Below are 24,054 nucleotides of genomic sequence, written 5' to 3' on the forward strand. Positions count from 1 at the left end.
ACCCCGACATGCTTTCCTAACTTGCGCCTGAGGATACAGCTTCGTCAGTAACAAGCAGCATCGCCATAGACTTCGCGCTTGGGTGTGAATACCCACCTACCTACCCTACCTACCTACCTACCCAACCAAGCCTACAACCATCCGCTTCGCAATTTCGATTCACAATCTCCACCGAACATCGCGCATATTCCATCATCGCAATGTTCTCTCCATCACAGCACGAAGGCGGTCCTGCCACTGCGACGAGGAGCCGTCGCAGACAGCGACCTCTGAGCTCCGACAATCTGGTCCAGGCTCCCAAGGCCAAACGCCAGCGCCTACCACTTACGGAACAGACCTTCCAAAACCCCGACGCGAACGCAGCCCCAGCTGCCCCGGAGACCTATGAAGTCAAGGCCGACAAGCCTGCGCATTTCGACGCCAGGCAGGATGGCTTCGGATTCGAGAGCAACCCATTCCCTAAGAAGGAGCTGAGCGTTCGCGCCAAGAAGCCCAAAGCTGCCGATCGCGCGACCAAAGGAGACGGAAGTGTCATTCTGGTGCGCCTCTCACAAATGACTCCAGGGTGACTTGTGACTGTGCTGACTCTTTTCGTTTCAGACAACAAACAATGCGTACACCGTCAGCAAGCTGCCCGCTTTGCCTGACCGCATTCGAGTTGACGCGACAGGTAAGGACAGCGCAAAGACAACTTCCAGAAATAACCACGTGGCTGACGTCGAAGTAGGTCAACAACATGGCGACATCTTCTCCAGTGGCTACGCCATGAGTTTGAATCACACGCACGCCATCGTATGGCCCTATACCACTCCAACACAATCCCCCGAAACCTTCACATTCACGCTCCCTTATCCATCCAAGCATGCAACCGAGCCGCTGCCGCTTGGATCGCTCGTGTCGCCTTCTGCATCGTCTACTGAGCCTGGATTGGTTGTGGTCATGCCTGTCAGCGGAAGGATTACATACTGGGAATCGATATCGAGCGCTGCGACCCTAGATTTCATTCGACAGCAGCGACATGGTGTCGAGGGGTCCATCCCGGGCATGTCATCGGGAGAAAGAGTCATCCAAATCACCAACGCTGAGTCCGCAGGCTTTATTCTGGCTTTTACCAGTGGCAGGCTGGCCTACATGAGCGTCCGCGACACACATGGCAGGCCCTTGGTCTCCGTCCAATTCTTGCGGACAAGCCTTGCTTCTAGCACAGGAGGCATCTTCGGCAGCATCCGCCATGCCTTCACGCAGCCGCAAGGCCGTGGCGACATCGCAGCCGTCCGCGCGGAACGACACATGCAGCCAGGCGAGCGAAATATTGTCGCAGCCACGTTGAAAGGAAGACTCCACGCTTGGAAGATTCACAGGGGAGGAAATCATGACACCGTGGCGGAGGCCGATATCCGTGAGGATGTCATCAACGCCATCCGAGAGGTTGACCCTCTAAGCGAGGATTACCACCAAGACACGTTCGAGGTGCTCGATTTTGCCTACGTTCCAAGGGATATGGAGGAAAAGTACCAAGACCTGAGCAGGCTCAGCAACGCGTTGGCGTCGAAAGACCGCGACCTGCAGCACCTGCTTCTTCTCGTGAGTCTGACCAAGAAGAAGGAATCTCACTATTCCCTAGTCGAGGTCATCCTGTCGCCGAAGAGCGCAAGCATCGGTATGGTCCGGCCAATCTCCTCTTTCAAGACCCGCTTCGCCCCTGTCAACCCAGCTCAGGCCACCAGACCTCGTCTTTATCTCCCAAGGCCAGCTCTTGTCGCATTTTTAGTGTTCGACAAGGCCGTCGTGGTGGCATCCATTGGGTGCCCGCCTGAGTCACCAGACTCGCAGCTGCAAGAAGACAACCATATTATTCCTCCAACCTACGAAGACGTCATCAGTTTGAGTGACAACAATCTGGCCGAGATTGTTGGCTCTGGGTACGAGGAACCACTCGCAGCCGGTAAATTACATGAGGACACAAAGACCCACCGTCACAAGACCAAGAATCCAGCGACCGTGTTGATGGTACGCGGCACAGGCATTATTCGTTTGACCACGACGGAAATCGACAGATTCGCCAGCGACCAACCACCCAAGGTCAACGCCAAGAGCAAGCTCGAGCAGGCCGTCTTTTTCGGCAACAAGCAGGACACCCCCCTCAACTTTGACGGTCGCCGCGGAGTCCAATTTCCTGATACTGAGATGGCCGAAGCTGCTGTAGAACTGAGCCAAGAAATCCTTGGCTCTTCTTCGCCTCATATTTCCACCGCGCCCGCGTCGCTCGAAGAGCACCTTAAGAGCCGGACGCTTGCCCTCGAGAGGCTGATGTTCCACTTGAAAGTTCTCAAAGTCAACCTGGATCGATCAACGAGGTGGAAACTCTTGGCAGCCGCAGAGAAGATGTTCGTATCATCACTTCTATGGAAACTACACGAAACGTTTACCCAGGAGCGCGCACCCAACGACAAGAAGGACATCATGGCGGAGATTGTCGAATTCATCCACAACTCTCAGAAGAAAGTACCTAATCGAAGTGCTGGGGAGGTTGACCGTGTCCGACACTGGTTCGTTCACGATATCGAGAAGATGGAGACCTTTGTGGCCTGGGGGTACGAGGTTATCAAGTACATGTACAAGGACCACATTCTCGACGACATACGAATCACCCGCCTGATCCATGAGGCTATCCAACTCAACCTCGTATCTCTGCGTATGGCGTTACAATACCGGAAAGACAAGCTTGCCTTCTACGGGCTCCAGGAGGAGGACATGGAACATGGCATCCTACGAACTATGGATGACAGCCTCCCCGAGTTCTGGACCGGGTCACGCCACATCGCGAACAACCTGCGACGTCTCGTCGAACTGAGCCACACCTGGCTTGATCAGTACTACCCTGCGAAGGACAAGCCGAAGCAACCGGATCCAAAGCTCATGGAACGTATCAACACTGAGATGGCACCCCTGACAGATTGTTACCTCGTCGCTCTGCTCGAGCAGTGTCGCTGGAGCGCTACCCAGCACGATTCCAAGATGATTCAATTATCGGAGCAATTCAACAAAATTTACGATGTCGATCAAAACGACAAGATCCTGGCGCTGCTTCGTCTCGGCAAGTGGGATGAAAGCACAAGCATCGCTGAGAAACATCGATCGTGGAAGGCTCTTGCTGTATCGTTGATTGAGCAGATCCATGGACTACGGAAGGAAATCGACCTGACGGCCTCGGCCGCAGACATCCCCGCTCTTCGATCTAAAGCGGAGCGGAAGGAGGCACAGATTGGAGTGTACTTTGACAAGTACGGCGAGGCTTTCGCCTTTCCCACGTACGACATCCTACTCGAAAGCGATAGTGTGCAATCCGTTCTCGACTTTGCCTACGACAAGCATGGGTACAAGACCAAGTTTCTCAGACAGAAGCCCGAGCTCGCGAGGATATCTTGGATCAACGACATTCAGGAGGAGAAGGACATTGACCATGCGGCGGAGACTCTGCTGGATCTAGGCCTGAGCCGAGAGCAGCAGGTGTGGAATAAGAAGATCGAGCTCAGTCTGGGCAAACTAGCCCTGATGGCAGAAGCAGAGCAGCCTTCTGAGTCCTCGCCAGGGCTATTCGGGTCGAGGCGCGTCAATAAACTCACCGTTGCCAAGGACGAGGCCAAGCAAGAAGAACAACTCGACGAAATCGACAACGAGCTAGCCATCATCCAGATCCAGGACGACCTATATAAGCAGATCTACCCAAGCGCCAGTGTAGCCGTGGATGACTCTGCGGCCCTCGACCTTGCCATGGAGAGCCACGCGACGAACATTCCGCGAAAGCAAAAGGCTCTGAACCAGATTTTCGAGAATGGCATGAGGCGGCTCCTTAAGCACGAAGCCCTCGACGCCATGACGCTCATTGATATGCTCACCTTGGTCGCGCTCAAGCCTGAAACAGCCAGCGAAATGCAGGATCCTTTCTACCTCGCCTTGCAGGTTGCAGACCACGGCTTGAAGAGCGAGGAGCTCAAGATGGCCAAGCGTCTCATCTGGAGGCGATGCTACATCAGGGATGACTGGATGAAGCTCAACGACACCCAGCTCAAGGACGATGCTCAGGTCCAGGAAGCACTTGGCGAGACGGCGCTGTTCGGCGCCCTCATCACGGGCTATCATCATCGTAAGTGCCATGCCCTCGCTATCGGTAGGGTTTGTTGTTCTAATCATGTGCAGAAACTCTCGAGACGCCCTTCCACTATGTCCGTCCATCTGAGGCGCTCGGTGCCTTTGTCGACGGCCCCGATCGTCGTTTCCACGACATGGACAAGCCATTCCGAGAGAAGCTTGTCCAGAACTCGAAGGAGGAGGACACGCTGCTTCGCAAGTACATTGACAAGGCGCGCCTGGAGAAATGGGCGAGGTCCACGGCCGAGACGGCCGAGACAGAGGTTGCGGCCTACGCGGACGAGCAGACCAGGGCCGGGGCGGAGCAGACGGATGGGGACGCAGAGTCGCTCGACGAGACACACAGCAGTCTCCGACTGAACGGCAGCACAAACGGGATTCACTAAGGGCCCTTTCACAGGCCGGATGACTTGTTGAGACTTGGGGTCGGAGAATTCGGAGGGTGGGCCAGAGCCTCCCTTTGGATGAGGGCGACAAAACCAAAAGCAAACGCGAGAAACAAGGGCGGTGGCGTTTTCTGAGCTGACTTATTTCGTGTATTATACTAGGCCCGAGTCGTCGTACGGGTCTCGTCTGGCTGTTGGTTTTCCCCAAGACGGTGGAGGAAACCTACCTACGTATTCGCTGCGGCGAAGCAATGACATACAATTTTCTTGTGTTGCTTGGCTCTGTATTTTGGCCCATCGTCACTTGGGGCGCCGCTGTTCAGGATCTTCTATGCGCTGCAGTGTGAGTCGAAACGAACATGATTCGGGAGGGAGCTTCGGCATGTGAGTGTTTGCTCAGAGGGTGTTTATTTGCCATAAAAGGCCCAGCGAGAACTTCATGCCATGTGAGGTGAGCACTGATGTGATCCCTGCGTCGCGTCGGGCCTATCGTGGACGATGATTGTAGTAGAGTCGCGAGACGAACCTCTCAGCCCAGTTGTCGCCGATGAACGAGAGCCCAAAGTTTAATAACCTCAGAGGAGAATGGGGTGGGTTCCCAGCATTCTGCCTCTGCATCCAAGATTTTTCCTTGATACATCGTAGCTACCACACGTGCTCATGTCCCACCAATATACAACCAAGCTCCCTCAACACAGGCTACCCGTCGAACTGCCCAATCAGACATGTAAATACGCCAGGTCGCTGAGCCAAATAGCCCTGAGTTTATTAGGCTAACCATCGCATTCGCGGACTCCATCGATAAACCGTCATATGCCCAGTGCCCTCTTTGAGGCTTCACAACCAATCCTACAGACCGCATCCTACCATAGAGCCCCTGATTTTAGGCATTCATCTCGTCATCCGTCACCCTCTCTGTCTCCTCTAGCCCTCGGAGAACCTCTTCGATATCGCTGGGGTCGGTGATGGCCCACACGCCGCCACCCTTGACCGTGTCGTGGCCCTTCATGCCGACTTCTTTGCCGACGAGGTTTCTGCCGACGCGGCCGGGCCCGATGCCGACCCACCTCCTGACCTTCTCCTCCTGGTCGAGGTACTTGATGCTATCCCACCAGCGCACCGTCTCGAGGCATTGCCTCGACAGGAGATCCTGCAGCTCGGCCTTGCTCTCGAAAGGCCTCGCGCTGACATTACTGACGCACGGCAGCCGGCCAGGAAAGGTGACAATGTCGTCGCCCTCGCGCCCGGGCACCCGACTCTTGCCGGACAGCAGGCGGCGCATGGTGGCGACCGCAGGCCTCATGATGGGGCTGTGAAAGGGGCTGTCGCTGTTCAGACGAACGTCGCGGGCGTCGTGGCCGAGGAACTTGCCGCAGGTGAGTGACAAGGGTCTTGATGCGGGCCACGTCGCCGCTGAGGACGATTTGATTTTTTGGAATTGACATTGGCAATGGACACCTGCTGGAAGGGCGGCAGGTCGTAGTTGGACTCGGCTTTGCTGCCCTGGGAACCGCCGGGGCGCACGAAGCGGTCGACGGCGGCGACGAGGCTGTCGAGGTACTCGGGCTCGGTGATGACAGCGACCATGCCGTATTCGCCGCCGTGCTGTTCAATGGCAGCGCGCGTCGCATCCTCCATGGCGCGGGCGCGGGCACGGACGAGAGAGAGACTGTCGTCAAAGGTGATGTAGCCGCCGGCGACGAGGGCGGCAAACTCGCCGAGGGAGTGGCCGAGGGTGACGTCTATGCGGGCAGGGGTGTCGAAGCCGAACTCGCGCTCGAGGATGCGCAGGATAAGGATAGAGGTGGCCATGATGGCGGGTTGGGCGTTGGATGTCTTGGTCAGGGTCTTGCCAGGCCCGTCGCGGATGACGTCGGAGAGCTTGTAGCCGAGGCAGTGGTCAATCTCCTCGACAATGGGTTTCGCGGTCGCAGGGAAGGCCTCGATCCAAGGGGTCATCATGCCGACTTTCTGAACGCCTTGGCCTGGGAGCGGCAGTCAGCAAAAAGGAGGTTGGAGAGGGGTGGTGCGCCAGAGAGCCGCCAGAGAGCGCCAGAGAGCCGCCAGAGAGCGCCAGAGAGCCGCCAGAGAGCGCCAGAGATGCGTACCTGGGAAGAACAGTGCCGTCCGCGGCCTCTTGGCCGTGGAGGCATATCTACGGGCAACATGTTGGGAGGCAGATGCGGCAGTCGCTGGTGTAGTTGGTGTTCTCGAGGCAGCTCGTGAGGCATTCACGATGCGGCGGCTCGTGAGAGGAACCCTGAGAGCAGTCATGGCTATGTGCCCGCCAGAGGCGTGGCGCAAGGTCTAGGGGATCTCGATCATGGGAGGGGAGCCCTGGTGGTCGGAGGTGACAGGGTGCAGAGGTGTAGGAGAGAATGCTTGCTGCTGCTAGAATGAATGGCTTCGACGACGGCTGCGTAAGGTATGGTAATGGATTGGGACAACGGCGCCCGGCCTAGCGGGTTGAAGCTCCTGGTCAATGAAGCATGAGGGTCGAGGTCGGGAATCGAGGTCCGGGTCAACCCAGAGGCAGGCCCCCAGCACATGCCGAGACGCGTGACGCCAGAGCCCTGGGCGGTGGGCGGTGGGCGGTGGGGGGCAGTGGCAGTGGGTGGGCACTGATCGTTTAGTGGCCGCCTGCAGCCGGTGGCCCGAAGGAGGGAAGGGGGAATCCAGTGGGGCCTTCTTGCTCCCCGCATTCCACCCGTCTTCTTACGTACATACCTAGGTACCTACCTATGTACCTAAGGTAAGCAACTGAGGTACTTGACCGCAGTACCTGGGAAAGAACCATCAGAGAGGCTCTTGCAACGAAAAGGGGCGTGCGGACATATGGCGGTCCACTGAGAATCTGCCAAGAGCTAGATACCTAGTCTGTGATACTGGTTTTTCGGCATCATATAATCATGGGGGTCATCTTGGAAAAATGAAGATGCGAGGAGCCAATACAACAATGTTTGGTGTCCGCATTGGCCAGCAGGCCGCTTGCCCAGCAGGCCGCTTGCTCTCGACTAACAGCGAATCTCAACCCCGCCGTGGCTGACCGTCAGGTACTTGACGCCCTTGTACGGCTTAACCCCGTCACCGAGCCCCTTGCTCTTCCTCGGGTCAATCATGATGCTCTCCACCTTGATGCCGCTCGCGAGCCATCCCTTGACGGAGAAGCTCACGGACGCCGACGTCGGCATCAGCATCTTGTTCTGTGCCACCTTCTTGGCACCCCTCTCCTCCTCGTCGCCCGCCGCGGCCTCCTCTCTCGTCTTGCTCGATGCGCTTTGGTACGGCTCGTTGTAGGTGTACTCTGCGCCGAACCCGAACCCTGACGGGTCGAGCTCCTGCTCGTCCTTGTCCGGCAGCTGCCCGACGACGGTGCACCGGAGTCCAAAGTAAGACGTGCTCGACGGCAGCTCCTTTGTCGGCACATGCCACTCGAGCAGCTTCTCGCCGGGGTTGTAGCTCGCGTCGCCCTTGCTCGGCCGGATCTCCGAGAGGTTTCGCACATCCGCCGGCAGCGGCACCTTGATGACGAGCTCCTCGAGCAGCGGCGCCCCTGGCGACCCGGAATGCGGTCCGCCACGGCCGTACTGGCTCGAGGATGAAGACGATGGGCCGCCGGAGCTGAGCATCATCTTGTTCACGTGCAACCGGACCTCGAAATCTGCTCCCACCGGGCCCAGCCCTGTCTTGATCTCGATATTGACGGGCAGTTTGAGGTTGCCACCCTGGCCCCCCGTGAACGGCAGCAGGTCGACTTCGTAGCCCGCCAGGATGAAGCGTCCGTCAGGCGGGATGAAACTGAGCTCGCCAGGCCTCTCCTTCCACCTCGCCAGCCGCACACAGGGGTGGAACACTGGCAGGTCCATGATGCCGCCAAGATTGTGCTTGCCCGAGGGGCTCGTCAGGTTGAGGACTATGTCGGGCACGCCAGAGACTTTGCACGTGAAGGCTATCGTGCCGTTGGCGAAGGCGGCGAGGGGTCGGCCCGAGGGAGCGAGCGTGACGGTGAGCGTCTCGACAATGTCGGCGTAGAGCTCGTTGGACGTGTGGCGGACGTTGGCGCGGCGCCAGGGCAGCGCGGGTGTGTTGGAAGGGATGAGAGAGGGGGCGCTCGAGTTGGAGAAGCTCGTCGCTAGGTTGCCGGGTTTCCTGTCACCAGTCAGACGGTATGCCCTTGTTGCTGTTGTTCTTATCGTCTCTTGCCCAGCACATACCCTGGGAGGTTTATGCTGCCGAGCAGCTTGCCCATCCACCCCTCGACCTCGACGAGATCTCGCAGCGCGTTGGGCTCTGTCGTGTTGACAATGCCGGCATCGCACATTTCGTTGAGCAGCTGGGCCACGACATCGTAGTTGTTCTCAATCTTGTGCGCTATCAGTGGTGCGCCGAGAAACTCTTCGAATGCGTCGATTACGCGGTGGATGAACTCGAGGGCGAGCAGGGGCTCGACCTCTTGCGAAGACGTGGCGATGTACAGCAGGTTCGCATGGTGCAGGCTGAAGACGAGGGTCGGCGGGTTCGTGTTCGGGAGGTAGATGAGGTTGGGCCGTGGCGCGGGGTGTTCTAGATAGAGAGGCAGGAGGTGTTGGGCAGAGAGCGGCCGCCCGGTGTAGGTGTGCGACAGGACGGCGTGGCTGGCTGGGTCAGGGCGGCGTTCGTGGCAGCCAGGGCTCTCAGGTTGGGACGGACTGACTTGTGCTCATCAAAAATGTGCAGCGCTTCGATAACACCGCTCATGGTTCGAGGGGCCGCTCGCGGGGTTGTTGCGAGGCTGGTTGGTGGGTGTCAAGCAGGCAAGACAGGGCGAGGCGAGGTACAGGGAGAGAAGTCCAGTGGTCGGCCTGTTGATCGATCGTGCCATGGCGGGGGGCAGCAAGCTCCTGCCAGGAACATGATGACATGAAATGCCCACGGTGACAGCCCCACATCGGCGGTCGGAGCTTCAGAACTGCGACATTTGGCTGCCAGTGGCAGGCAGTGCTGTGCCGTCTGGTCGCATATTTGTATTCTTGTCTCCGTCGAGCACTCGCCGAAGCACCACCATCTCCCACCCAACTCTCGATCCCACTTCGCCTTGTCTGCTCCTCACCATGGCGGGCGACGTCCCTAGTCTCAGCTCTCTCGACAAGCCTGAGAACCTCAACGATCTGCTGCGCGCCGACCGTGGCGATGATTGCACGTCGTGCCGTGTCATCGGTTCGTCTGCCTTGCCCGTGACGATGCCTCTCTTGCACACCTCTGCTAACCTGATGGCACCAGGCGGCGGCGCTTTCCTTGGCCTAGCTGGTTACAACTACTTGACCGGCATGTCGCATCTCGAGAAGCAGCGAGCGGCTCTGCTGCAGCGCAAAACCATGTTCGGCATGCGGAGTCGCAAGCTCGGTGTGACGGGCATCTCCCTGGGACTCGCCTACCTGGGCATCTGGAGGCTGTTCAAGTAGAGCGCTATGCCCAGGCAAAACATCAGGATGTACGGGATATTTGTACAAGAAGATAGAGATACCAAAAGGGGGACATACGCACCCGAGTGACGATGCTCCGAGCAGGGGGTCGAAGCTGTAGAGGCAGCTGGCGGCGTTATTGCCCACAGCTCGGTGCTACAGCCACGCATAATGATATTGTAAAACATTGTAGAAGAAAGAAATCTAACTGTCTTATTTTCTCGACTCTAATCGCGTACTGAGCATCCCCGGGTGTTGTGCATGCTGTTTTGTGAAACTACACAGGACCCATGGATCCGAGTGCACCCTTTGTCAGGTCCAAAGTCCGTCACTTGCCAAATGGAGTCTCAGAGCTCACCTCCAAAAAAGTTTCACTTCACAAGCTCAGTCCATCCCACCCAGCACCATCACTCAACCTCACAACCCCATCTTCTCAGCAGCGGAAATACCACGACGCATATACATACAAGAACTGCACCTCAACCTGACAGGGCACATCTGAACGCTCACCTCCCTCGTCAACGGCACACCCTGCCGCCCCCATACCCAATATGCCCATCACAATCCATGCGCCAAAACCCACGCCGCAGGTTCACACCAACACAGTCTATGCATCCGACTCGGACTCAGACGACGGCGGCGGCGTCGATCTCGATGGCGACCTCAACATGAGCCGCCCCGCAAAGCGCGCCCGCAACGCTGGCCACCATGATATCGTGACGCCCGGCGAGGTCATCACCGACGACCCCCAGTGGATGCGGTACCACATCTCTCTGTTCCACTTGCCTGATCATCGTGCTAATCATCGATCAGAGGCCACGGCACGTACGTCAGCGCGGCCGACGGCTCCATCGTGTCGTCCGTCGCCGGCACCATCACCCGCACCAACAAGCTGCTGTCAGTGCGGCCGCTGCGCGCGCGCTACACGCCCGAGATTGGCGACCTCGTCGTCGGGCGCATCGTCGAGGTGCAGCCGAAGCGGTGGCGCGTCGACGTCGGCGCCTCGCAGCTCGCGACGCTGCAAATCTCCGCCATCAACCTCCCCGGCGGCATCCTGCGCAAGCGCACCGACACGGACGAGCTGCAGATCCGCTCCTTCTTCGCCGAGGGCGACCTGCTCGTCGCCGAGGTCCAGACGCTGCACGCCGAGGGCGGCGCCAGCCTGCACACGCGCTCCCTGCGCTACGGCAAGCTGCGCAACGGCCTCTTCTGCGCCGTCAGCGGCACCGGCGGCGGCGGCGCCGGCGTCGTCCGCGCCAAGAGGCAGAGCTTCGCCGTCGACGCCTCGGCCCGCGGCGCCGACCAGATCGAGGTCACGCTCGGCGTCAACGGCTACATCTGGATCAGCAAGCTCGTCAAGGCCGACGGCGAGAGCGCCGCCGCCGCCGGAGAGGTCGTCGGCCTCAACCGCATGGAGGACACGGTCAGCGCCAACGTCTACTCGAGCCAGAACGACCGCATCGATACCGAGACGATGCGCGAGATCTCGCGCATACGCAGCGTCATCATGGCCCTCGTCGAGAACGGCCTGCGCGTGGACGAGGACACGGTCTCTACTGGGTATCAGATTGCTGTCGACATGGGACACGAGAGTGCCGAGGACGACATTTACCTCGGCGGAGAGAGGGGGCAGAGGCTTGCGGCCGCCATGATCGCGAGCGAGGCCTGAGTGCTCTTCGTGGTTCACGTGGAGGCAAAAAAAAAAAGGTACAACTTTAATATAGTATTCATTGAAAGCCAGTACCTCTTAAAATTCAAGGCATCCAAATCACGCTATGCATTTGTTCTAGTAAAATCGACTGTCCCGGCGTGGGTGTGGTATATCAAAGCCCAAATCCTCCGTTCCGCTTCGTTGTTGCCGTCATATGACCCTTCGCTCACGCCGCCGCGGCAAGCTCTGCACCAGCAAAGTAGCCCTTATTCTCGATGACGCCGCGATTCTTGACGAACGCCGTGTACTTGACGACCCACTGGGGCTCTAGCTCTCCGCGCAAGCCGTCGTGTCCCTCCACAGGGTCGGCCAGAACGCCGGCGCCCTGCAGGCCGTGGCCGAGCAGCTCGCGCAGCGTGCCCTTGGGCAGCACGTTGGTGCAGTCTGTGTGCACGAGCAACTCGATGCCCTCGGCCTTGGCCAGCTGAATAAGAGGCGGCGGCACATTGCAACAGTTGTGAATGTTGATCTGGTCGACGGCTGGCCTGACGTTGACCCTCTTGAGGAATGCCGCAAGCTTCTCGGTGCCAAACTCGGCGATCCCAAGGTTGCTTACAAGGCCCTGACGCTGCAGATCCTCAAGGACAGCCCAGGTCGCGGCCTCGGCTTCAACATCGCCCTGCTGGGCATTGCGCTTGTCAGCCTCCCACTCGCAGTCGCCCTCGAAGGACATGTCGGGAAAGCTGGCAATGAGTAGGTCGACGCGCTCAATGTTAAGCTCGCGGCGGACAAGGGCCAGGGCTTCGCTGGCATGACGCGCGCGGTCGGCGACCGAGGCCGACGGCAGGAAGAAGAGCTTGACCGTGACGTCGTAAGCAGAGGGCTCCTCCTGCAGGCCGGCCAGATCCCAGTCAATGCGGGGCACGTAAAGCGTGTCGGTATGATCCTCGTGGGCTGTCCAGATATCGAGGCGCGGGCGGCCGTTGGCGTCGAAGCGCGGGCTATTGGAGCCATTGCTGTTGCTGGTGCTGTGGCCGTTGCCGTTGCCATTGGTCATATGGCCATTGGCATGGCCATTCAGGCCGTTGGTACTGTTGCCATTGCTGGTGTGACGATTGGTGAACCCGTTGGTCTCGGCCGGGGTCGTGACTTCAGCCTCAGACTCGGGCGAGGCAGCAGCAGAGTAGTCCTGCTGGGCGGCGAGGAAATTGCTTCGCAGGGAATTTGTGAGTTCGAGGTTCGAACGGTATGCGCCGGGTTTGCGGATAATGGAGGGGCCGCCCGAGACGATGTTCCTGTTCGTGGGGCAAGTCAGTCAGCCAATTTTTTCTTCTTTTCTGATTGTCCCCCGCTTCTGTTGCACAGCACAAGTACTCGTCATTACAGTGTCACCGGTCGCTTGGTCATCATTCTCCAGCGACCAATGTTGCAGTGACCAAGAGAGAGGATAGGGCGGTACGAACCCGGTGGAGAGGATGAGCTTTGTCATGACGGATCGCGACGAACGTCCTTTTTTCTAAGCCGGGACGACGAGATAATGCAAAACAGGCGAGGGGTAATACTGGCGCCCTCGGGCGTCGGCTGTCGACGGATCGGGATATTGTGGATGTGTCGCCTTGTGAAAGCGGGATTGCGCAATCGATAATCTTCAGATGAGAAGGGATATGGGTGTGAGCGAGAGACGGGTTGGAGGGGTAGACGAGCGTTGAGATGGGAAAGTTAATATGCTGGGGGGAAGGAGAGAAAGGCCGAGGGAAAAGCCTTCCAGTCCACCAAGGTAATAGTAATAATAAGCAATCAGTCTTTCCAGGTCCTCCAGGTGACAAGGAAAGGGCTGAGTCGACCTCGCGATAGTGCCTGCTCTCGGTCTCGCCGTATGCGGAGGGCGCGCGACTTTGGCTTAATAATGGAAGATTCAGCGAAGGGGGGGGGAAAGGCCGATGCGATGAGTGACAAAAGTCGAGATGACGCGCTTGCCTGTCGTGCCGCCAAAGCATCTCCTGCCAAAGCGCACCTAGGCGCCCCCCCGCTGCAACAAACCCCCATGCCATCCTTGTCCGATAGCTAAAGCTGACGATGAAAAAAAACCCGAATGCCGTCTTTCATCCGCACTGGACGAGTCAGGCTGACGCATCATGGCAGCACCCGGCGCTGTAGTCCACTGGTAGCGCGTTCCGTAGCCTGTGGCCACTCTGCAGGCACTCTCTGGTGCAGCGCAGCGTGGGATGTCTTGGAGGCGTCACACTGCCAGCCCACGGTCGTTGGCGCTTTTACCCCCACCACGACGGGCCTGTGAGCGTCTTCAGCGCGCCTCCAGTGACCGTAACCCTCTGCCGCTCGGCCGTCGTGTGCCCCTCCATCCCCTCCATCTCTCTCTCTCTCTCTCTCCGCCCCCATGCTCGTGCCGAGGATGGCAAATCTTCGGTTAATGGGCTGGAAGGACCCTGCACCTCGAGAAAAGGACACCGCGGAGGCTAGCTCTTGAGCCATTAGGGGAGCAAGGTGGGGACAGCTGGCTGGCATTCGAAAGCTCTCAACTGCCTCCTTGTCCAGTCCAGTACACTTCAGGTCGTCGCCAACCACGGTCCGCTTCAACCACAGCCAGCACGCCCAGAATTATTTACCTGTCAGATCCACCATCAGCCTACCAGCTCACCTTGCTCAAGCGACGTCAGCTCTCGGCTTGAATCCCTGGAAAAGCCTCAACTCCACGTACCTCGCTGGGTCAGCGGTCTCTTTCCACCTTCCGCCTCCCCTCACGTCCCAAGGTGCAGGTGGTGTGCAATACATCGTCTACATCATGGCGATCCAGTATGGCCTGCCCTCTCTCACTCGCGCGCGGCAGCCGACGAGGCGACCCCTGACCGGACATCCTGGCTAAGAGACGACACAGGTACTTGATCCTCCTGTCCAGACAGGGCAAAGTCGTATGTTCATCCAGCCAAAGCATCACATAACCCCGTTCCTGAAGCCATGGCGCCTTGTGCTGACAAGGGAATCATCACAGCGTCTGGCCAAATGGTTCACTACCCTCTCGCCCAAGGAGAAGGCCAAGATCGTCAAAGATGTTTCCCAGCTGGTCCTGGCGCGCCGCACTCGCATGTGCAACTTTCTCGAGTACAAAGGTCGGTCCTCGTCACGAGCCAACGCAAACAAGTGGTACACCCCCGAAATCTGACGTTCGGCATGCAGACTCCAAGATCGTCTACCGCCGATATGCCTCTCTCTTCTTCATCGCCGGTGCCGACTCGGACGACAACGAACTCATCACGCTCGAGGTGATCCATCGCTACGTCGAACAAATGGACAAGTACTACGGCAACGTGTGCGAACTCGACATCATCTTTTCCTTCACCAAGGCGTATTACATCCTCGATGAGCTGCTGCTGGCCGGCGAGCTGCAGGAGAGCAGCAAGAAGAACGTGCTGCGGTGCATTTCGCAGCAGGATGCACTCGAAGATATGGAGGTATGTGGCCGTCTAGCTTCGTGTGGCACCCCTCGCTGCTGGCCTGGCGTCAGAGCTGACCCTGTGCCCCCGCCACCCAGGTTGAGGACGAGGTTACCAAGATCCTTTGAGGCCTCTTCAGTTGTCCTCACCCTTCTACGTCCCCGCACCTGCCCAGAGTCGTGCCTTTGGGGTTGCTCGCAGGACGTCACCCGACGGAGGATGAACGGCGCGTCGCGTGGTGACGGTTCCTTGGCTAATGGACTCGACCATGGTCTCACAGGATTCGCAAGAGGTCGAGCATGCGCTCAAAGAAGCAGGCTTGATGTGAGACACCCGAACAACCTGGCCAACAGCCAACGTGACCAACGACATGAACGACAGCAGACCGAACGACAGAAGCAAGAGGCAGCAGCAGGGGCAGAGTCGAAGAACGACGTCCGTTTGGGACACCAACCGACGAGATGGCCGAGATGGAACGGCTCCGTTGGGGTTGGAAATATGTGCATAGATCTTGGAGGGCGGACAACCGCCCTCTATCAGAACCAAGAGAAAGAACACGTGGCAGGCGTTGGTGGCAGTGGCGGCTCCTCACCAGAGGCGAAATGTCGCTCGAGCCGCAGCTCCACCATGCCGGACAGCTCATTGCATCCCTTTTTTAAGTCCCAGGTCAGCACATGCCTCACGAAAGAAGAGAGACAGGCAGACTGCGGACGAGGGATGGGTGGGCTGCTGCGACATGACATGTGTCATGGTCACCCCAATATACGATACCAACTTGCCTTGCCTTACGAAACGCGCTCCGCTTTGGACCTGCCATTACTTAGTTATTGCTTCACAGCTACCCACCGGTTAGTTTTCGACAGATTCGTCGTGCTTTGGTCACCGCCCGTGGCTCCAACGGACGGTCCCATTCGTTTGTCGTTTCCTCCCGCGTCCCGTCTCAGCAGCGATCGAATGTTGCTGCACCCTATCTTCTCCCACCCGGTCTGACTGACCCAGCCTGAACTGACCCGATCTGTCCTCCTCTCACCAGCACACAAACACACACGCGCACACACCAGGACAAACGTCGGAAACAGATTAGCAGCTCCTCAAGAACCCGAGCTACGCCTGGCAGTAACATCATTAGCCTGTGGTCGTGGGACGCCCCTGGCCAAAGGAACGCACCCACCTACTCCAATCTGACTATCCGACTGGTCAAAGGGGTCACTCGTCCTCAATGCCCCGCGCCATTGGCGGACCCGCTCGTCAAAGTGGATTGGCAGGACCCATCCCCCTTATCCCTTCCCTGTCCGACAATGCGAGTCCCTCCCCCGCGTACCCATGACAGTGCTGCAGCCGCACCCGGAAGCCCACGCAACAGCTGCTGGCACGTCCATCGCACGGCAATCAGCTATCGGTAACGTAAGGTAGCCAGCAGCCAGCCCGGGCTGCACACCTGTCTACCTACCCAGCCAGTATCAGCGGTGCGGTCAAAGTCGTCGTCTGTTTGGACCTTGTCTTGGTCCCCAACCCTGCGACCGTCCAGCTTCCATCATCACCTTCCCCCTCCATCTCACCCATCTGCCGACACTCTGCCACAAAGGCAAGTAGGCTTCGCCTTGGCGCCTCGATCCCAGTTTCCGCGGCTGCGCATGCGAAATGCTCAACAGCCGCTGTACACTTTCCCCTGTCTAGGTGCCTCTTACCCTCACAGGCCAAAGTACAAAAGCTGCTTCACGTCTGCCACTCTACCCTTTTGGCCCTATCGCCGACTTGGTTCCTGCAGCACAAAGGCTGCTCATGGTTTCGACACGAATAACCTTTACGCCTCTTCTTCACTTCATTACCATTTAAGCCGCCTGGCATCCAATTATCATCGCCCTGACCTGATTTCCATCGTCAACTCTCGCCTCAACACACCGCACGAAAGACAGCCGACCCACGCTATTGCGCCAGACCGGCATCGGCTCCGCCCCCATCCGGCGCATCGCGACACTCCACTTGGCCTGACCTTGTCTGACATCACCCGACACCCTACGCGACGACGACAACAGCTACCACCGCCTCACCGTCCATCCGCTTCGTGCTCTCCTCCATCAACCCCATCGGCTCACAGCGCGCTCATCTCGTAGTCGCTTCGGCCATCACAAGCCCAGCATGAAGGTGTGTTGCGCTGGGTGCTATTGCGCCCCTCGAGGCACCTTTGCCTGCTCGTACCCCTCAATACTGACGCCCGCTTCCAGTACCTACCGATCCGCGACTTCGATACGGTCGCGAGTGCCCTGAATTTCAACACACCAGACTGCAATGTCACGGGTGGATGCGACCTATATACCACCAAATCCACCGGCGCCGACAAGAAACTCTTCAAGACAATCAACGATGACCTGACATCACAACACGAAGCGCTGCTGAAGCTCGGCGCCAGCCTGTCACCGCCCGACCGCGAAGCCATGATGGCAACGTCACCAAATATGCAGCTGTTCTCGCATTCGAGCGCGTTCGGTCCCCTCTCCGAGCTGTCCAGCCGTCGCACCTTTGCCTACCTCATCGCGACACTGAACGCCAGCCATCAACACTACGACTTCTCTAACGTTCTGATGCCGGGTGACTTTAAGCGGGAGAAGAACCTACGACGCGTCATCGGCAATCTCGACTCCATCCTGCAGAACGTCCGACCACATCCGGACGTCCGACCAAGCGACATCAACTCTTCGTCGCTCACAGACTCAGTCTGGGGGCCCCACTGTTGGGCCATGATCAACAAAGAAATGCGACTTAACGAGTGTACCGTCTTTTCCTACCAACCCGAGACCGATCCGTTCGAGGAGGAGGAATCCGCCATTTGGGCGAGTCACTACTTCTTTTTCAACCGGGCGTTGAAGCGTGTCGCCTACCTCTACGTGCGCGTTGTTCCCGTCGTCTCATCACAATCACCAGTTCTGCGGGCCAGCATGCCGGCGTCCGACGGTCTTCGCAGCAAGAGGCCTTTGAGCAATCATTTTGTCGACACTCCAATGGGCAACAAGCGGGCCAAGTACTGGCTGGGCGATCGTGATGCTAGGGTCGTGCGCCACGACGACGATGACGAACAGAGCGACGACTTCAACTGGAACCGCGGGGCAGACGGTGACCTCGTCCCATTTTCGGAAGACGACTATGGCGACGGCAACTATTACTACGACGAAGACGATGAAGACGATTCGAGTAGCGGCAAGGGTCCCATGCGCGAAATGTCAGAGGAGGTCGTTGCGCACATGGAGATCTAGGAGCCCGGGTTTCGCGGCCCATGCAGGGCCCTCCTCTGCTAACGTGTGTGCGCGGGCAAGCTTTGATGCTCGCTGGGTTCAGTTTCTCTTTTTTTTATCCTATCGTTTCCACGGCTGCAATCAGTCTGACTTATTTTTTCTTCACTTTCTTCGAACGCCCGCCATCAACTGGCTGGGTTTTTGCTTTGACTAGGGGCTTGGGTGGACGACATGAGATGGCGAAGTCTCCACGATACGATGATATGAAAATGATACCCTATTTCTTCGCCAGGTGGCGCTGGCCGGAATCCTAGGGGGGGTTTTCCAACTGCATCGTCGCGAAGGACGAAGTACGAAGGACTCGGCAGGGCCGGGTAGAATGCGTGGGGGGGGGGGGGGAACGGTAGAAATCGGGAGTCTGGCAAACGGTGCCGATCCTCATGCTCCCAGGCATGGCCTCGGGGCGGGGCAGGGGCAGGTCACGGCGGTGTCTGGAGCAGGTCCACGCACGGTCGGATGCCGTGACTGCGGCGTATCGAGGTGTTTCTAGGCGTTCAGTTTTGTTATGAGCAAAGGGGGGGGGGATCAGCCGTGTTTTTTTTTGTATTGACTCTTGTTCGACTCTGTGATTAGTACGGTTCGCCAGGATCTGGCTGCACACGAAATGACATTGTTCTCACGAAGCCTATGGTGCCTCGTCTCGACCTGCTGCGGTCTTTGGTTCTACGTGCTGGTTATAGCTATCATGAAGGGCGAAGTGGAATAGCTCGATACGGCACAAACAGAGAGCTGATGACTAACGAACACCATTTCCAACACCGGGCCGGTCAATCCATGGGTAGGAGGCAGGCGCCACCAGCACGGTAGCTTGGGCAGGTCCATATAGCAGCAGTCCTTCCCCGCGTATGTGTAGATCGTGCAGCGTAAGGTAGCTTCCACACACTGGAAATCCATTCCCACTGCGTCGGCAGTCAAGACCTGGTCCCCTCATGCCCAAGGGAAGACAAAGGGGTGCATGTTTGCAGTGCGCCCGGAGCAAGCGGAGGGTGAGCGCCGTCCCTCCTCCTCCTGCGGTATGCACTGCATTTGATGATGAAGCTGATGGATCATCTGCCTATCTACCTAGTGTGATCACAAACAGCCGCAATGCACACAGTGTGCCAAGCATGGGCAGGAGTGCGAGCTTCAGACGTTCAAGATTTCGACGCCGGCAGTGTTTGATTCGAGGCACTTGAGGCGCCCGGTGCCTAAGAAACCACTATCACGACCAGCACCCTCGCAGCCAGAGCTGCAAACCCTGCCGTCAAGTCTTCTGTCAGCCACGTCGAATGCTCGGTCGGTGTCAGACTCTGGAGCCTCCCAGTCATCGCCAGGGGCTTCAGGAGACCTGGACCTGGATTTCTGGGCTGCCGACTCGAACCCTGAAATCGCAACGGGCATCGTCACGGCTCTCCCGAATGCTCTGTTGCCACATCTCGCAGCAGAGTCCTTGCATGGCAGCAACGACCATGGCGCCTCTCGTCCCCGAGACGAGTGTCCAGTGCCCATCTTTACGAGCCCCAGCCAGCTTATGTTCACCGGTGGTGTTGCCACTGGCCCAGACCTTACCGAGGCCATCAACAGCACACCTCCCTCATCCTTGACAATGCCACCCTTTGATGACGATGTTCTAGAAATTGCAAAAAGGAACGACATGTTCCCAGACGCGGCAGCGCTACTCGGCAGTCTGAGGAACATGGGCGCCAGCTCCACCTTCGAGCTGTCCGCCGAGTTTGTCCCTCGTCACCTCTACTGCCCCATGCCTTGGCCTCCTGACATGCTGGCCTCGTCGGAGCGGCGCTTCCTCTGGCAGTACTTCCTGAGCATCGCTGAAGCCGACTTTTTGTGTGTCGATTGGGAAGACGTCGGGCACCTGTATGACTTCCAACACCCCTACATCACGACACTACCACGCATGGCGCTCTCGAACGATGCACTCCGCGGCGCCATCTTCTGTTTCGCAGCGTCGCAGTACCAGCTTCGCCATGGCCGATCCGACTTTGAAGCGACCAAAGGTTTCACCAGTTCAGAGGCGGCACTGGCTTTGAGCGCGCAAATGTCGCGAGACACAGACGACAGTGGCCTCCTGTCCATGATCAGCGCCGCGACACTGCTGCACTGGTACGGCACCGAGCCACATGACTACCTGCGTGTCGCCTCCCTGCTTGTCAGCCAATACCTGACGCGGACCAAGTCTACAACCAACGCCACCACATCCTTCCCCGAAGTTCCTCTGACAGAGTTCCGATGGAGTGTCGTGTCCACGCTGTGCTCTCTGCAGCAGCCCAGCAGCCCGCTTGGAGGGCACGTCTGTGGTATGATTGAAATGAGTGAGAACGAAATTCAACGGAATTACTCGCGGGCCTTCGAGCGCTGGGTCAGTCATCCAATATACTCTTTTTCCCCACGTCTCGTCAATCCTTTGCTCAGGATAGGCCTTCTGCTGGAGACGCAACTCCTGCAGCTGGAGCTCGAGGATGGAGATATCCAGCCCGACCCCTCCTGGCCTGCTCACGTCTCGGAAGCGGAAGACATGCTGCTGCAGGCTCGAGACCGCGACATCAACGTATCGCGTTCAGCCTTGGGCAGCGCAGACCCTGCAGCCATTCTTGCACTCAATGAGTCCATGTACGCGGCGGGGGCCGTCCTCCTCTACGCTCGTATCCACGGCCTCCCACCCACGGCGCCACTTATTCGCCGACAAACGCAGATTATCGTTGATGAGGTCTCCAAGATCCCCGTCGACTCGCGAGTCTCTTTCGCTCTCGTGTTTCCTCTGTTCATCGCAGGTTGCGAGGCTATGGAGCAGATGATGAGGGATACCATTGTTCAGAGGCTTCGCGATCCTGGGGGCGTGACCTATGTTCGGGGTGACCTTGTCGGCGCGCTCCGTCAAATTTGGGACATCAGAGATCTCGAGCCAGGGCTCCCGTGGCCGCACTGGGTGAGGAAAGGTGAGTGCTTGTCAGCCCGTACAGTCTGGGAGCTTTGAGGTCTGACATGTCGTAGTGGAGCCACGGTATCGAATCAGTTGTCTGATGTAGTTGTACATGTGGTCATCTGTGATACTGCGCGTGTTGTACAGGTAGCTCGCTCAAACTAACGACATGTATACCCAGCGCCATATATGAATATCCCACCACCGCAAGTCTCCTGATTACAAGTACACCCTACAGCTTAGGCCGCGTACAACAGCCACTTGTGAGCTCTGACGTCGTATCCTTCCCACTAGGAACGTTGATGGCGGGGTTTGCCGTGAAGAAGTCTACGGGCGAGATGTGCAGCTCCATAATCTCAACGGGCCTATTGACGTCAGTGTTGTACGTGCGGGCAGGAGACTACTTGACCAAGATGGACTCACATGACAGGCCAGTCTTCGACTCTAGGATTGTGTGTGAGGCCGAAACAGCTCCACAACACCACATCCTGCTGCAAAAGATCGTCATTGCGCGCCACCATGTCGGCGACGCCGCCTGCCTCCCGCTTGCTGGATAGAGGGTACTCTCCGGCAGCGTAGAGTTCGCCGTCACGGTACTTGGTGACCCAGAGGTGGTGCTGCGCGAACAGGCACCGGTGCGCCTGCGTGCTGCCGGGGTTGGCAAGGACTCTCTGGGTTGGCGGCGGGTTGATCTTGTAGCCGACGGGCCGCCCAGAGATGGGGTTCTTCTTAGCAAGGTTCTGGATCTTGAAGATGCGGTTGTTCTCCGGACACGCGTCGACGCCTACCGAAGTCAGTAACGGCGTATCCCTGACCTCGTACAGATTGCCATGTGGGTTGGTGCGCGCATCCATCCCCGCAGGTAGAGACTCGTTCTGGACGACGGTGTTCTCGTGGCCGTCGATGGCGGGATCTATACGAACGCAGAAAATGTGCTGGTGGTTCTGGGCCAGAGCGCCCGGGTTCACTACGGTACCCCAGGGCGCCGTCTTCCCGGCATCAATGTTGACCACCGACACGATGCCCGTCGCTCGCGTCTCGACGTTGATGGCGCCGGCTTGGTCGAATTTGTACTAGCACTTTGTTAACGGTATGTCCTGCAAATCCCAGCTGTTGAGGGGCCTTACGTTGAAGATGTAGTCATAATTCGCCAGCGTGATGATGAACTGGACTACCAGCTCTCGGCGGCGAGTTGATACGGCGCGGCCGGTACGCCAGTTTGTGTGCTTCCAGCCGATGCCGTTGTCTTGCTCGTGCAGGCAGATGACACGGGGTGTCTTTTCCGCTTTTCCCTCGGGGGTACACAACACACCGTCAAAGTACTGCTCGTCATTAGCGATGCAACAAGATCCCACAGCCTTCTGTGGTTTTTACCTTGATGACTCCCAGGCAGTCGCAGCCCAAAGTCAGATTGTTGACGGCATGCCCGATGCCGCCGTCACCAAAGTCAAAAGCCTGCTTCCGGTGAAACGGCGGCCGAGGATCGGCATATGGCACGGTCTTGAACCGTTAGTCGGGTCTCGTCTACTATCGGAAGACTAGACTGGCTTACCATTTCACTCATCGAGAGGCGATACAACACGCTCCGGTCATCGTAGTAGACATCGTGAATGACGGCACCCTCACGAGGGTTAAAGCTGACCCTGAACCGCCACTTCTGCCACTCGACAAGACTCTCATCCTTGATCGAGAAACTCGGGCCCTCGGGCTGAACGACGCTGAGCGGTTTGAGGTCCTTGCGAGTCCCCCCGGGCAACAACTCGGGAACATACTCAGCCGGAGCGCAGTGGTCGAGGATGGCGCCCGTTCGCGGAGCTGCGGGCACGAGATCATCACCGGCCCCGCCTGTCGCGAGCTCGTCAATGCGGACAATCTCGCGCTTCTCAAAGTCCATGACCGGGATGATGGGCAGAGGGAATGCGTAAAAGTTGGAGTCGGGATTTCCGGACCGCGTGTCGACGGCGTACACGAGACCCTGGAAGTACCTGCGCACGCCGCCCGGCTGGTCCATGCCTCCGTACGGCCACGGCTCGATGACGACTTCGAAGCCTTCTGGAAGCGCAAACTGCGCCACCCTTTCGCTGAGCACGCTAGACTCCTCGCATTTTTCGACGAGAATGTCAAACTCCCATCTGAACTCTCGTTAGCGAGAGCTCTCTGCCCCAGATGGGGGATTTCAGGGAGAATCTTACGTGCTGAGTCCGGCCAGATACTCTGTTCCCACGACGTCTTTCTTGACGACGAGGCCGCGATCCAGATCGACGACTGCCTCGATCTCGTCCGCTTTTCGGTCCGCCGCCTGGTGAGCCCGGACGTAGTGCACTGCTGCGAGACGCGGCGGCCGCGGAGAGTCAGGCCGCAATGACCCCGAGTGCTCGAGGCTCAGGAACGCAGTGAGGTCGGCCTTTTTCGGCTCCTGGCGGTAGATCATGCGGAACTGAATCACCTCTTTTGGGGATGATTGCAGAATAAGGTCACTTGCCCGGTTTGTCTCCTCTCCAGTGAGAGGAGACAAGGGATGTGGTGCCGAGTGAGCCATGTCTTGAGCGGTTCGGAAGCTGATGTTCTGTGTATCACTTTGAGCTCTGATTTCTCTGATTTCCCCAAAATTCAATTGTACACTTGATGTCCAATTCGACTCGACGATTTATTCATATTCCCACAGAGGGTCATGGCCTTTGGACCAACAGCCGAGGAGCTGTCCCGGACTTTACGTAAAGCACGCCGATACCGAACCCCCGGGCGGAGCCCAAGCGGAGCCCCCGGCC

The 24,054-nt window shown here is 58.1% G+C and overlaps 11 protein-coding genes across 11 annotated transcripts; 7 read left to right on the forward strand and 4 right to left on the reverse strand.

The window, feature by feature from the left end:
* Positions 1-200: 200 nt before the first annotated feature.
* VDAG_08541 (uncharacterized protein) lies at positions 201-4,538 on the forward strand (the record flags this gene model as incomplete). The annotated part of the gene is made up of 3 exons (XM_009652850.1): positions 201-539; positions 601-4,147; positions 4,201-4,538. 3 exons carry the CDS (start codon positions 201-203, stop codon positions 4,536-4,538), a joined length of 4,224 nt encoding a protein of 1,407 aa, XP_009651145.1.
* An 883-nt stretch (positions 4,539-5,421) lies between these two features.
* VDAG_08542 (malonyl CoA-acyl carrier protein transacylase) lies at positions 5,422-6,812 on the reverse strand (the record flags this gene model as incomplete). The annotated part of the gene is made up of 3 exons (XM_009652851.1): positions 5,422-5,836; positions 5,881-6,523; positions 6,647-6,812. 3 exons carry the CDS (start codon positions 6,810-6,812, stop codon positions 5,422-5,424), a joined length of 1,224 nt encoding a protein of 407 aa, XP_009651146.1.
* A 740-nt stretch (positions 6,813-7,552) lies between these two features.
* Positions 7,553-9,275, reverse strand: VDAG_08543 (uncharacterized protein; the record flags this gene model as incomplete). The annotated part of the gene is made up of 3 exons (XM_009652852.1): positions 7,553-8,687; positions 8,753-9,172; positions 9,232-9,275. The coding sequence occupies 3 exons, from the start codon at positions 9,273-9,275 to the stop codon at positions 7,553-7,555; spliced, it is 1,599 nt and encodes a 532-aa protein (XP_009651147.1).
* Positions 9,276-9,628: 353 nt separating this feature from the next.
* VDAG_08544 (uncharacterized protein) lies at positions 9,629-9,979 on the forward strand (the record flags this gene model as incomplete). The annotated part of the gene is made up of 2 exons (XM_009652853.1): positions 9,629-9,734; positions 9,798-9,979. 2 exons carry the CDS (start codon positions 9,629-9,631, stop codon positions 9,977-9,979), a joined length of 288 nt encoding a protein of 95 aa, XP_009651148.1.
* Positions 9,980-10,530: 551 nt separating this feature from the next.
* On the forward strand, positions 10,531-11,648 carry VDAG_08545 (exosome complex exonuclease RRP4; the record flags this gene model as incomplete). Its single annotated transcript, XM_009652854.1, has 2 exons — positions 10,531-10,739; positions 10,793-11,648. 2 exons carry the CDS (start codon positions 10,531-10,533, stop codon positions 11,646-11,648), a joined length of 1,065 nt encoding a protein of 354 aa, XP_009651149.1.
* A 208-nt stretch (positions 11,649-11,856) lies between these two features.
* VDAG_08546 (glutamate-cysteine ligase modifier subunit) lies at positions 11,857-13,119 on the reverse strand (the record flags this gene model as incomplete). Its single annotated transcript, XM_009652855.1, has 2 exons — positions 11,857-12,925; positions 13,094-13,119. The coding sequence occupies 2 exons, from the start codon at positions 13,117-13,119 to the stop codon at positions 11,857-11,859; spliced, it is 1,095 nt and encodes a 364-aa protein (XP_009651150.1).
* A 1,440-nt stretch (positions 13,120-14,559) lies between these two features.
* VDAG_08547 (AP-1 complex subunit sigma-1) lies at positions 14,560-15,207 on the forward strand (the record flags this gene model as incomplete). Its single annotated transcript, XM_009652856.1, has 3 exons — positions 14,560-14,755; positions 14,823-15,097; positions 15,178-15,207. The coding sequence occupies 3 exons, from the start codon at positions 14,560-14,562 to the stop codon at positions 15,205-15,207; spliced, it is 501 nt and encodes a 166-aa protein (XP_009651151.1).
* A 297-nt stretch (positions 15,208-15,504) lies between these two features.
* Positions 15,505-16,396, forward strand: VDAG_08548 (uncharacterized protein). Its single transcript, XM_009652857.1, has one exon. It carries the CDS (start codon positions 15,578-15,580, stop codon positions 16,067-16,069), a length of 492 nt encoding a protein of 163 aa, XP_009651152.1. The 5' UTR covers positions 15,505-15,577; the 3' UTR covers positions 16,070-16,396.
* An 822-nt stretch (positions 16,397-17,218) lies between these two features.
* On the forward strand, positions 17,219-18,330 carry VDAG_08549 (mitogen-activated protein kinase MAF1; the record flags this gene model as incomplete). Its single annotated transcript, XM_009652858.1, has 2 exons — positions 17,219-17,224; positions 17,305-18,330. The coding sequence occupies 2 exons, from the start codon at positions 17,219-17,221 to the stop codon at positions 18,328-18,330; spliced, it is 1,032 nt and encodes a 343-aa protein (XP_009651153.1).
* A 968-nt stretch (positions 18,331-19,298) lies between these two features.
* VDAG_08550 (uncharacterized protein) lies at positions 19,299-21,340 on the forward strand (the record flags this gene model as incomplete). Its single annotated transcript, XM_009652859.1, has 2 exons — positions 19,299-19,382; positions 19,451-21,340. 2 exons carry the CDS (start codon positions 19,299-19,301, stop codon positions 21,338-21,340), a joined length of 1,974 nt encoding a protein of 657 aa, XP_009651154.1.
* A 178-nt stretch (positions 21,341-21,518) lies between these two features.
* Positions 21,519-23,825, reverse strand: VDAG_08551 (copper amine oxidase; the record flags this gene model as incomplete). The annotated part of the gene is made up of 6 exons (XM_009652860.1): positions 21,519-21,651; positions 21,710-22,359; positions 22,414-22,608; positions 22,661-22,786; positions 22,839-23,418; positions 23,479-23,825. 6 exons carry the CDS (start codon positions 23,823-23,825, stop codon positions 21,519-21,521), a joined length of 2,031 nt encoding a protein of 676 aa, XP_009651155.1.
* Between the last annotated feature and the right edge of the window lie 229 nt (positions 23,826-24,054).

This window comes from Verticillium dahliae, genomic scaffold, assembly GCF_000150675.1.
Source record: "Verticillium dahliae VdLs.17 supercont1.21 genomic scaffold, whole genome shotgun sequence".
Classification (NCBI taxonomy): domain Eukaryota; kingdom Fungi; phylum Ascomycota; class Sordariomycetes; order Glomerellales; family Plectosphaerellaceae; genus Verticillium; species Verticillium dahliae.

Bases quoted from the DNA above. Each gene is read 5' to 3' on its own strand.
- VDAG_08548 (XM_009652857.1), top strand. From the start codon at position 15,578: ATGTGCATAGATCTTGGAGGGCGGACAACCGCCCTCTATCAGAACCAA.